The 12,613-nt window shown below is 48.7% G+C and overlaps 2 protein-coding genes and 1 long non-coding RNA gene across 7 annotated transcripts in view; 2 read left to right on the top strand and 1 right to left on the bottom strand.

The window, feature by feature from the left end:
- LOC118002227 (cytochrome c oxidase assembly protein COX16 homolog, mitochondrial) overlaps positions 1 to 1,288 on the top strand; it is an 87,841-nt gene extending 86,553 nt beyond the window's left edge. The window contains exon 3 of the mRNA XM_034992553.1: positions 565 to 1,288. Coding sequence (XP_034848444.1) covers positions 565 to 645 — 81 coding nt within the window. The 3' untranslated portion in view covers positions 646 to 1,288. The remainder of the gene's footprint in view (positions 1 to 564) is intronic.
- A 6,122-nt stretch (positions 1,289 to 7,410) lies between these two features.
- LOC118002229 lies at positions 7,411 to 9,400 on the bottom strand. 2 transcript variants are annotated; one of them, XR_004676994.1, is made up of 3 exons: positions 9,055 to 9,400; positions 8,332 to 8,502; positions 7,411 to 7,449 (listed from the first exon to the last, which is right to left on the bottom strand). It is a non-coding gene; the product is annotated as an uncharacterized LOC118002229 (long non-coding RNA). The 2 variants fall into 2 exon arrangements; XR_004676993.1 differs by lacking the exon at positions 7,411 to 7,449 and having other exon boundaries at positions 7,821 to 8,502.
- Positions 9,401 to 9,856: 456 nt separating this feature from the next.
- SLC8A3 (solute carrier family 8 member A3) overlaps positions 9,857 to 12,613 on the top strand; it is a 145,528-nt gene continuing 142,771 nt past the window's right edge. For 2 of the 4 annotated variants that reach the window (XM_034993332.1, XM_034993334.1), the window contains exon 1: positions 9,857 to 10,269. The gene's annotated coding sequence lies outside the window, so the exon portion shown is untranslated. The remainder of the gene's footprint in view (positions 10,270 to 12,613) is intronic. The other 2 variants (XM_034993333.1, XM_034993335.1) reach the window with 1 other exon arrangement.

A 12,613-nucleotide genomic window follows, 5' to 3' on the forward strand; every position in this document is an offset into this window, starting at 1 on the left:
TGCCCTCATCCGTTCCTAGGGCCTCAGTGACCACCTGCGTGCTCCCAAATCTGTATCCAGCCAACCCTGCCTCGGAAGCTTCAGATCCATCGCTAACCACCTTCGAGATTTCCTATTTGAACATCCTACAGGTTCATCAGGTGCAAAATGACACCTTCCTCCTTGCTCTCTGAACGTGTTTTCCCTTTCATATTTCCTGAGCCAGTGCTGCCCTCCATCTAGTTTCTCAGGTCAGACACTGGAAATCGTGCTTAGACACCCCTTCTCCATCATCTGTTAGTCAATCAGCAAACGAGGCCTACCTATTCCACCATGGAAATATTTTCTCTCCAACGACTCACAGTCTAGTAATAAAACCTTCACAAACAAATGTAGAAATTATGTAAGAGGTAAAAGGATGTGTTGCTGGATATTAGATGAGGTGCTTATCGCTTCTTAAGAAGATCGCTAAATATCCAGGAAATTATTGTAACCGATGGCTAGAAAAGAAGGTGTAAGTGTCTGGGGGAGAGGGCAAAGAGAATGCTTTAATACTGACACGCTATTCTTTTTATTCCACGCCAGCTGTCGTCCACCTGCCACTGGCAGAAACAGAGTCCAAGAGCAGCCCTTTCCACCTGGCTGATGCTTCCCACAGACATTTAGGGAGGCCCATTTGGGATGGAAGAACACAGCAAGAAAGAGAGAAACTTTAAAGGCATGAAAATCAGGGGCTCCTCTTAAAGAGACCTGTTCTCCTGCTTAGAAGATGAACAAAGTTCTTCCATCCCTTTGAGTATTCTCAAGGTCATGGTGCACGGGGAGGGAAGAGAGAAGTTGTGAACGCCAAACTGAGACCAAGGAACCTGGATGAATAGGGATCCTCATGACCAAGAACACTCTATATGGTTCTATGAAAAGATAAATTTGTGAAAAACATCAGACAAGGACATTACAAGAACAGAAAATTGCAGACCGATCTCTACCATGAATATAGATACAGAAATCCTTAACAAATTGTAAGCAAACCAAATCTAATAATACACATAAAAGGATAGTACATCACAACCAAATACCTTTATTTCAGACATGTAAAGTTGGTTTAACATGAGCAAATGAGTCCATAGGGGCACCTGGGTTGGCTCAGTCAGTTAAGCGTATGACTCCTGATTTTGGCTCAGGTCATGATCTCAGTCAGGGTCATGGGATCCAGCCCTTTGTCAGGCTCCGTGTGGAGTCTGCTCTCTACTCCGGATTCTCTCTCTCTCCCTCTGCCCCTCCCCCCATCTGCGTGTGCGCACACGCTCTCTCTCTCCCTCTCTCTCAAAATAAATAAATAAATAAATAAAATCTTTAAAAAAAAGAAAATGAGTCCATATAATTTACCACTTTAACAGATTAAGGAAAATTTTCATACAATCATCTCAATAGATGTAAAGAAAGCATTAGATAACATTCAATGCAAGTTTATGATTTTTCAAAAAACTTTAAGAAACTAGGAATTGAAGGTAACTTCCTTAATATCATAAAGATTTTCTACGAAGAACATATATCAAACCTCATATTTAATGGGAAAATATTGAAACCATTTCCATTAAGATAAAGAAAAAAAAAAAACAGAGAGATTCCCACTATGTCCACTTCTATTTACCATTGTATTTGATATCTTAGCCAGTGCAGAAATGAAAGATTTGAAAGGAAGAAATCTGTAAACATGATTATGTATAAGGAAAATGAGTAAAAAGGCAAAATCTACAACTATGAGAACTAAAAGTTTTAGCGCTGTCACTGTATACAAAGTACACAAAAATCAGTTGTGTTTTATTTCCTGTAAAAACAATTTAACATAGGGGCGCCTGGGTGGCTAGGTTGGTTAAGCAACTGCCTTTGGCTCAAGGCATGATCCCGGGGTCCTGGGATCGAGTCCCGCATCGGGCTCCCCCTTCTCTGTGGGGAGCCTGTTTCTCCCTCTGCCTCTGCCTGCCACTCCCCCTGCTTATGCTCTCTCTCTCTCTGTCAAATAAATAAATAAAATCTTTTTAAAAAAATTTAACATAAAATTTTGTTTAACAACAAATTTTTGTTTAACAACAAAATGAGAACAATACCACTTACTTGGTATCAAAAAACCTAAATACCTAGGAATAAATCTAAAGAAATATGTGTGAGACCAATACATTGAAAATTTTAGAACATTACTGGGAGAATTTAAAGATGACCTAAAGAAATAGATAGCCCATGTCCATGGGTCAAATGACTCAATATTATAAAGATGTCAATTCTCTTTAAATTGATCTATAGATTCAGTGCCATCTTAATATTCCAGCAGGCATTTTTTGTGAAAACTGATGAACTGATTCTAAAATTTATATGTAATTGCAAAGGGCCAAGAATAACCAAGATATTCATGAAAAGAACAAGGCAAAAACACTCACTGCACTAAATATCAAGATTTCCAAGCTACAGCAATTAAGACATATGTGAATAAAAGAAGAGAAAAATAAACCAATAAAACCAACTAGAGAGTCAGACCCAATACATACACAATAACAGACAAACACATAAACAGACCCAATACATACACAAATACTTGGTTTGTAACAAAAGGTGATGCTGCAGGGGAAATGATCTCTTTTCAACAAATTGTACTGGGTCATCTGTATGTCCATATGGAAAAAAATGGAATTTCATCCCTTCTTCACATTAAATAAAAAGGTAATTCTACAAACCTATAAATACAGAGAACAAATGGTTGCTAGAGGGAAGGGCAGTGGGTGGGGGGATGGACAAAAATAGGTGAGGAAGAATGGGAGATGCAAGCTTCCAGTTATGGAATGAATAAGTCACGGGAATAAAAGACACAGCACGGGGAATATAGTCAATGATAATGTAATAGCATTGTATGGTGACAGATGGCAGCTACCCTGGTGGTGAACATAGCATAACATATAGAGAAGGTGAATCACTACGTTGTACACCTGAAACTAATGTAACATTGTATGTCAAATATACTAAAATAAAAACATATAAAAAATAAAATTCTAGAAGAATTCTAGATCTAAATTTGAAACATAAAAATAAGAATTCTAGAAGATAACACAAAAATATCTAGATGGCCTTGGATAGACGAAGGATTGTAGAGCACTTAGGATAAAGAAAAAAAGACAAATGTGCTACATTAAAAGTAAAAAATTTTATTCATCAAAAGACACAATTAAGAGGATGAAAAGGCAAGCCACAGACTGGGAGGAGACAGCTGCAACGCACGCAATGACAGAGGACTCGTATCCAGAATATGTAAAGAGCCCTCACATGGTCAATAAGAAAAAGACAGACAACCCTCTAGAAAAATAAGCAACAGACTTGACTGGACACTTAACAAAAGAGGATATCCAAAGGGGAATACATATAGGAAAAAGTTCCCACTTCACAGTCACTAGGAAAATGTAAATGAAAGCCACAATTTTTTTTTTTAAAGATTATTTATTTATTTATTTATTTGAGAGAGAGAATGAGAGACAGAGAGCATGAGAGGGAGGAGGGTCAGAGGGAGAAGCAGACCCCCTGCCGAGCAGGGAGCCCGATGCGGGACTCGATCCCGGGACTCCAGGATCATGACCTGAGCCGAAGGCAGTCGCTTAACCAACTGAGCCACCCAGGCACCCGAAAGCCACAATTAAATACACACCCACCAGCATGGCTAAAATGAAATAGATTGATAACACTCAGCACTGCCAACAATGTGATGCAACAGTGCTGGGAGGGGAAGGTGTCATTGGTACCACCAACTGAAGACTATCATTATCAATTAAAGCTGCGTAGTCACATGCCTTACGAGCCAGCAAGTCCATCCTGAGGTACAGACCCAAGAGAAGCGAGTACATATGTGAACCCAAACACATGCATGCAAATGTTCATAGCAGCATTATGCCAAATAGTAAAAAAAAAAAAAATAACTGGAAACAACGTAGACGTCAATCATGAACAGAATAAAAAGTTAAATCGTGGCGTATGCACCCAGTGGAAACACTACAGCAAGGAAAAGCAACAAACTGCTGCCACACACACTTTGGATCAACCTTACAGGCACGCTGTGAGCAGACACAATAGTACACTTTATGCTTCCGTTTACACAAAGGTCAAAAATCACATAAAACTCAGGTAGCGGTTCGGAAGTCAGGAGAGCAGGTACCTTTGAAGAGGAGGAGGACGTGGCTGGTACCTGAGGGGTACCTGGGACATTAGTCATACTTACTGTCCTGGGTGATGATTCAGTGAAATATAATCACTTTGTGAAAATTCTTTGAGCTTATACTTACGACTTGTGCACTTGTCTGTATGTGTGCTCTACTTCGATAGGCAATTTTAATAAAGGAAAAATAGAAAAATAATTAAGTGAAAAATTTTGGAAATACAAATTATAAGAAGGTTAAGAATTATATGGGCACCTGGGTGACTCAGTCGATTAAGCGTCCGACTCTTGGTTTCGGCTCACGTCATGATCACAGGGTCCTGGGACGGAGCCCCATGTCAAGCTCCGGGCTCAGCTCCGAGTCTGCTTGAGATTCTCTCTCTCTTTCTAAAATAAATAAATAAATCTTAAGAAAAAAAACAATTCTAGGGGCGCCTGGGTGGCTCAGTTGGTTAAGCGACTGCCTTCGGCTCAGGTCATGATCCTGGAGTCCCGGGATCGAGTCCCGCATCGGGCTCCCTGCTCGGCGGGGAGCCTGCTTCTCCCTCTGACCCTCCCCCCTCTCATGTGCTCTCTGTCTCCCTCATTCTCTCTGTCTCAAATAATAAATAAATAAAATCTTTAAAAAAAAAAAAAAAGAAAAAAACAATTCTATAACCCATAGGGAAGAATTATATCTTACTAAACTACCCTACTATCAAACATTCCTTATGAAACTTCTCTCGCTCCTCCAGAGCTGTTCCAGAGCTTACTTTAAGCTTCAGCTTGATGGTCTGCTTCTGCCTCTCCTCAACTGCTCTCAGATTTTATAGTCCCAGGGCCCTGGAAGGCTGGCACCTGGGTACAGCGATGCCTGTGACAAGCAGAGCTAAAGGCCGCAGGGGCAGGCAGGGCTGCTCCTGGTGAAGTGCCTGAGACCCTGCGTCTGGAGAGGCACCAACTTGTGCAGCCCTGGGGCGTAATGGTAAATAATGGGGCCTAACAAAGAAGAAACCACGTGGAGGGCTCTCCATATTCATCCCATCTGCCCTATTGTGCTCCCAGCCTCTGGAGAAAGAAGGGCATTACCTGCTCTTGTCTGGGTGACCTCATGGGAGTGACTTCTCCCACTTGAGGTTTCTTCTTCTCCAGATGAAGGGATGCTATGCACCTCCCAATGTGGACGTGAGGTCTAAATAACATTTTTCCTGAACACATCTGGCATACTCCTGCTTAGGAGTCTTGGAGGTTGCCGTTCTGGAACCTTCTTCCCTCAAGCATCAGCATAGCTCCCTCCCCCTCCTCCTTTGAGTGCTCACTCAACTGCCTCTTTGTCATTGAAGCTTCCAGGACAAACTCCCCAACTCTCTTCAATTAAAAAGCCTAAGGATTTCCCCTCCCTCCCTTGGCAACCCCTTACCCTTCTCCTCTGCTTTATTGTTTCTCCACAGCCCCATGTATTTTGTTCATTCGTGTTTATCATCTGTCTCTTCCTCTAGAATGTAGGTTCTATGAAGGCAGGGATTTTACCTTCATTGTCTGTAGCTGTGTCCACAGCACTCAGAATCGTGCCTGGCACATAGAAGGTGTTCCATAAACACCTAAAGAGCGAAGTAACACACATAAAAGGGCACAGCACCGTGTGACAGCAGGCTTCCAGTAAAACCTGGTTTCCTTCCTTTTTGTTAAATTCCAAAATCCAGGTTGTTTCAAGGTTCCAAATAACCTGAAGGAACTCCTTGAAGTTGGAAGAGAGCAAACCTTCAGAGAATCAGCCAGAATACTCGGATTCTGTATGAGTCTGCTCTGGCCGCCATAACAAAATACCACAGACTGGGTGGCTCAAGCGACAGAAATTTATTTCCTCACAGGCTGGAGGCTAGAAGTCCAAGATCAAGGTGTCAGAGGTTTGATTTCTTCCAAAGCCTCTCTCCTCGGCCTGCGGATGGCTGCCTCCTTGGTGTGTCTTCACATGTCTTCCCGCTGCCTACCTGTGTCCTCGTCCTTTTCTTATAAGAACACCAGTCATTTGATTAGGGCCCACCCTAATGACCTCATCTAACTCAATTATCTCTTGGCCCTCACATTCTGAAGTACAGGAGGTTACCATTTCAACCTACGCGTGTGGGGGTAGGGGGCCCCAGTGCAGCCCGTAACAGACTCCAACCAGTCTTTGCTGCGTGAGCTCTGTGATTGGGTTGAATCCCCCCACTTCTCTGGCCTCAGTGTCCTCCTAACTTGAAAATGAAGTCTGCGGGTCTTGTTCCTGCTGCTGACAACAAATAGCCTGCTTGCTGGCTCTCCTGTGATCTCCTTGAGTCCGACCACAACCAGAAATTAGGGAAAAAACAGTGGCAGAAACTGAAGGCACACTGTCATCAGAATTACTGTTGTTATTGTTGTTGTTTTAAACCCTGAATGCATGTAGGAGAGAAGGGAAAAAAGTGGGACTCTGTCCAGTGTTCAGAGGAGAGAGCTGGTTGCAGAGCTTCCAGTGGGAGGCAAGCAGGGTAAGGGGGAGAAAGAGTGAATTAACATACATTTGAGAAGTACTCTGTATCAGAAACTGTAATCTCAGGGAACCCTCACACCAACCCCACGAGTGGATGTTACTGTTGTTACTATTTTTTCTTCCATGCTACTGGTGAGGACACAGAGGCTCAGAACGCAGAACTGGGTCTGGTTCTTACAGCCTGCCCAGAAGTCAGATAACCCTCGCCAGTCACTCTGCCTCTAGCAGTGGTTGAATGTGCTGAGCTGCTCCCCTCCCCTCCCACCTTCCTGCCTGGCCACACCCTGCTACAGGTGAGAAGAAGATGAAGCGCCTGTCAGTTTTGGGTAGTTCTAGAAAAAGGACAAGACCAATTCTGTGTGTACTGTCACTGTTGTTGTTTTAGTGAATGGGTAATGGTCCTTGAAGAAAGAGCAAGAGCTATAAATAGACACAAAGAAGAAAATTCTAGAAAAAGCAAAACTAATCTATAGTGACAGAAAGCAGATCAATGGTTGCTTGAGGGGAGGAGGGATAACTGCCAAGGGGCTAGGAACCTTTGAGGGGAGACGTACATGTTCTGTATCTTGATTGTGCTGCAGTCAAAACCCATCAACCTGTACACTTAAAACAGGTGAATTTTAGGGGGCCTGGGTGGCTCAGTCGTTAAGCGTCCGCCTTCAGCTCAGGTCATGATCCCGGGGTCCTGGGATCGAGCCCCGCATCGGGCTCCCTGCTCCGCGGGAAGCTTGCTTCTCCTTCTCCCACTCCCCCTGCTTGTGTTCCTGCTCTCACTATCTCTCTCCCTCTGTCAAATAAATAAATAAAATCTTTTTAAAAAGAGGTGAATTTTATTGTATATAGATTATGCCTCAATAAAGTTGATTTCAACAGAAAAATAAATCACTAGGAATCCCACCACCCAAAGATAACTACCATTAGCATTTTGGTGTTTTTATGCTACTAGGACATGCACACACACACACACAGAGTGTCACATTCTATGTTTTGTTTTTTCTTCTCTCTCAATAACATATCATGCAACCTTTCCATGTCAATACATGGAATGCTGCACCAGCATTTTTATAGTGGTAGAATACACCATTATGTCATGTAACACAATCTACTGAACCAATTCTGTTTGAAAATTAAGATGTTTCTAATTTTTTGCTATTATAAACACTACCAGGAATATCTTTGTAACTAAGTATTTGAGCACATTCTTCATTTTTGCCATAGAATAAATTTCTACCAGTAAAATTACTGAGTCAAAAGAGGTTCATATTTTTTAAGGAATTTGATATATCTTTCAAAAGTGCCCTTCCTAAAAGCGATACCAATTTATGCACCCACCAGCCATCTCTTGGTCTTGACTATAGACCAATCAGCCTTGTGGATCTCCATAGAAACAGATACAAGGAAAATCCCACCAATGACATATCCTGAAATCCCAAACTTTAGAAGTTATTGAAATCTTACAGATTCAGTGTTTCGGCCCTAACCTTAACTGAACTCAAGGGCCATGAAGGTTCAGGGGTCTGAGATCACAAGGCTCAGTTAGGAGCACATCGAAGGACTCAAACTCAGGATGGAAACCACCACATTATTTGCTGAAGGAGCACTGAGTCAAGGGATCAGGAAAGAACTCACATCACCCCAGGCTCAGTCGCTTTCTAATTCCTACACCCACCTGTCTCTTCGCACCAATCCTTGTTCCAGAACAGTCCCTCAGGGATCCTGGAAGTTGCACATACGGTTGTGATTATCAGAGAAATTCCAGTTGGTTCCACCTTCTTCCAATCCTTGGTTCTGCTGCTTGTGGCCTTGGGATGGTTCTTTAGCCTCTCCAAGGCTCAGTTTCCTCAACAGGAATGTGGAGTTAGTAACTGTACTTAGCTCACGGAGTTTTATGAGGATGACATGAAATAATACAATCAAATTCATTAGCAAGGCTGCCAGCCCTAAGGAGGTACTGATCCTTGCTAAGCATTATTCTTCCTTGTTGGCCCCTCAGACCCGCTTCAGGCAGCAGAGAGGCCTGAGAGGAACAACTTCCCACCCTTGTGATCCTGCCCCAGAATCCATAGCGGTGCCTCTACAAAGGACCAGCCAGCCACCGTGCTCTTTTTAGATCTGCCTAATGCCATCGATAAACTAGATGAAACCTCATTCTTAGGGGAGGCCTGCCCAACCCTCATGCCTCCAGGACCACGCCTGACAAATATAGAAGAAATTACAGGCATCTGATTTCAGGTTCCGTGTGTACACTTTTGCCTGAGCCAAGCCCCAAACCCCAGTTCTGCAGCCGCTTCAAAAGACCATCTCTCCTCCAGGCTCCAGGCCCAGAGCAAGCAGCAATTTGGGAGGCAGCCCCCTCTTATTTTTAGCCTTAAAAACCCAAAAGCCAACATACCAGCGCTCACCCAAGCGTCTCTCGCAAGCCGTTGTTTGATCTGGGTCGAGAAAATGACAGACTGAGTCCTGCACCAAGAACAGAAGGAAAAAAGAGGGGAAAAAGGGAGTTTTATTTTCCCTCCCCGGCCAACCTCCATCCCCCTCAACTCCTCCCTTAGGCCTGGGTGGACCCTGCCTGGGTAATCGTCCCCTGCTATATTTAAAAACCACAGATGTGTTGGTGGAGACTGAATTTCGGACTTGCAGGCGGCGTCTCCCGAGGACGAGAGGAAAGCCGGTGCCGCGCGCCCGCCTGGCCGCCCTCCCCGCCCGCCGCGCGGAGCCCCGGACTCCGCGGAATCCAGGTCAGGACGCGCCGCCGTCTCGGGACCGCCGCGGGCCGGGAGGAGCCGGGCGCCGGGCTCCGGCGACTGGGGGCGGCCGCGGGCGAGGGCTCCCGTCCGCAGGGGGCCGCCGGGGCCTGGGGGCCGCGAGGCGCAGGTCCACTTCCCCGCGGCCGCTCGGGACGCTATCTGAAAATCCCCCCTCGGCGCGCGAGGATAAATATGCGCGGCTTGTCACTCGGTGCGGCTCCCTGGCTCCCAGCTGATAGGGTGGCGTTCGGTTGGGAGGCTTGGAGATTGGCTTTTTGATTTGGCTTCGCGCTGCAGCTTAATGGGCAAAGCTCGCGGCTCGCCCAGAAACCAGCCCCTCCGCGCGTCCCCTCCGCGCGGCGAGGCCGACACGTCCCCCGCGGTGACGGCGTGCCAGGCGGAGAGCCGGCGCGCGCCCAGCCCCGGGAAAGCCCCGGCGACGCGGCCGCGAGCCGGGGTCCCTCCGAGCCGCCAGGGCGCGCCGGGCCGCCCGCCTTCCTGCCGCTCCCGGCAGGGATCCCCCCGCTGCCGGCGGCCGGGACTCCGGGCCTCCCCGGGCTCAGTCCCGAGCCCGCGCCCCGGCCCGGGCCCCTCCGGGGGTCCTCGGGAGGGTCTCCCCGCTCCTCCCCAGGCCCCCTGCCCTGGCCGCAGCCCGCGCGTCCCCCTGAAGGCTGCGAGCCCACGAGCCCCGCGGGCGGCGGCCGAGGCCGACTGACATGCCCCGGACGCGGCTGCGGCCGGCGGGCAGCCCGCGGGGGCGATGAGCCGGGGCGGCCGCTGAGCAGCCGGGCGGCGGGGCGTCGCGCACCTTCCTCTCCCCCCTCACTTGGCCACTCCGCTCGGGAGACCGGGAGGAAACGGTGAGTAATGGGGTGAACCTCCTGCCCTTCCCCCTCAGCGGGCGGCCGAGGCTGGGGGCTTAGGCTGCCCCCGGGAGGGTTCCCGCTTGTGAATGCTGGTGTTAATTAAGTTATTTCTCACGATCATTCATACGAGCTGTCTTCCTGTGGGTTTAGTGCCTCCAGAGGTGGGGGGAGGGTGCCTCGGAAAGTGAACGTTTTGTCTGCGGAGCTGGGGGGGGGGCCTGGTGGCAGAGTGTCTGGGGGGATCGGGGGGGCAGAACGAGACGCCGGGGCGTGTGTGTGCGCTGGGGCGGCGGGTGCTCACCGGGGAGACTGAACGCTGCGGCGCGGGCCGGCTGCCTGTGTGCCTGTGTGCTGGCGGGGCGGGGGCGTGCGGTGCTCCCGGGGCTGTGAGCGCCCGCCGGGGTCGGGGGCTAGGAGCCGAGCGCGTTTCCCCGCGGCGCGCGCCCGCCTGCACACACGCACGCGCGCGCCCGACCTCGGGACTCCGCCGCCGCCGGTCGGGAACTGCAGCCCCGGCTCACCGACCCGCCGCGGCCAAGGGGGCGGGGAGAGGCAGGGTTTCTCGCGTCCTGGGCCCTCCGGACCGCGGGGGTCTGGGCGGGCCGCGGCCAGGTGGAGAGAAGGGAGGCGTGTAACTACCCCCCCCGCCACCCTCCCCAACACACACACACACGCGCGTGCACACACGCACACACGCACCCAGAGGCCCTCATTCGGAGGCTAGTTCTGCTCTGCAGACCCTGCCTGACCTGCCCCGAGGACCCGAGCCACTGGGAGAGATGAAGAAAGCGATTTGCTCGGGGGGGGGGGGGGGGGGGGGGGGGGGCAGGGAAGCAGTTTTCGTCTTTATTCATTGAGTTTTATTTTTAACGGTGGAGGGAGTGCGGGGAGGGGGAGTTGGTTAAATAGAACAAATGCCTTTAATGCAGTGCCATAAATTTACCCGCCGGCTGGCCGCCTCTCTCTCTCTCTCTCTCTCTCTCTCTCCCCCTCCCTCCCTCCCTCCGTCTCTCACTCACTCATCTTTTCTGGTGACTAAAAACCCTGACCGTTTGCTGGTTCAGTCTCCTGGGCAGAGGGTTGAAATCGGGGCGGGTTGTCAGTAAGGCAGGCTGCAGCCGGCAGAGAGGCTCCGAGCTCCGGGGTGGTCGAGAAACACGGAACCGAGGGAGTTGCGGGTACGTGATGGGTACGCAGCCGGCCTACCGGTGGGGCACCGAAAGGGAAGCCTCCGGGCCTCCGGCGACCCGGTGACTTGCAGCCGCCTGTGATTAATCTTCCACAGCTGTTGTGCCCCATCCACTTGAGCTGAGCTCTTGTTTACCTCGATTTTCAAATATAGCTGCTGCGCCATGCTCTTCCTGAAATAGGGGATCCGTGCACTCTATAGGGGCGCTGGCCTCCTCCTGGCCCTTCTTTTTAGCGGGCTCCCAAGTTGGAGAGGAACCTGCCTTTTCATGCCTTGAAGTTCCTCACATGGGGATGGTTGCTCCCAGAGCTTAGGGTGCTTGGTGTGGGCTGATCACCCTAGCTTCTCATTGCCACCTACAATTCCTATCGGCAGTCCCCACACACGCGTCCACTCCCTAGCCTCTTTCTTTAAATAAAATATGGATATTGGGTTGAGAAGAAGCAGATGGAGCCTACAGAACTGAACTTGAAGTCGTTCTTGAACTTAATGGAGATGGAAAGGCTACTCATGCAGTTTTCTGTACTTGGAATGCTTTATTGTTCTTCCAACACCCCTAAACTCCAACTCCATTCTTGTCTAATGTACTCCTATTCTCCCTCCAGCTCTAAGGTCACTGGTCACTTCCTCAAGGACGCCTTCCATACCATCTCTAATTGGGCCAGAACCTCTATACACTCATAACCTGAGCCTATTATTTTGAAGTAACTTAAAGATGCACATTCAATTTACTTATGTGATTGAGTAATGCTAGTCACACCTTTAGACAGTAAGCTGCACGAAGGGAGAGAACATAACTATTGTTTATTCACATTGTATCCGCACGGCCTAGCACTGTGCCTGGCAGAGAGTAGGCAGTCAGTAAATGCTGGATGAAGAATGAACTCGGAGGGCCAAGTTATCCCTCCTCTCCGCTCCTGCTTCTGTGATCCCCACTTTGGCATCTCTTGTACTGCCTTCTATGGCTTCCTGGCCGGAGAAGAGAGAACAGGGTTATCAAACTGACCCTGTAAAAAAACATCTCCTTCCTTTAGGCTCCTTCCTGGGCTGGAAACCTGAAGCTGAGGGAGTGTGCTCTTGCCCCATCCCTGCCCCGTCCCTGTGCCAGGTGACCCCTTGTACAGTCTCTGGGCATATTTGCCGGGATTG

The sequence above is a fragment of the Mirounga leonina genome, unplaced genomic scaffold, assembly GCF_011800145.1.
Source record: "Mirounga leonina isolate KUSES-001 unplaced genomic scaffold, KU_Mleo_1.0 Mir_82, whole genome shotgun sequence".
In the NCBI taxonomy this organism is placed as follows: Eukaryota; Metazoa; Chordata; class Mammalia; order Carnivora; family Phocidae; genus Mirounga; species Mirounga leonina.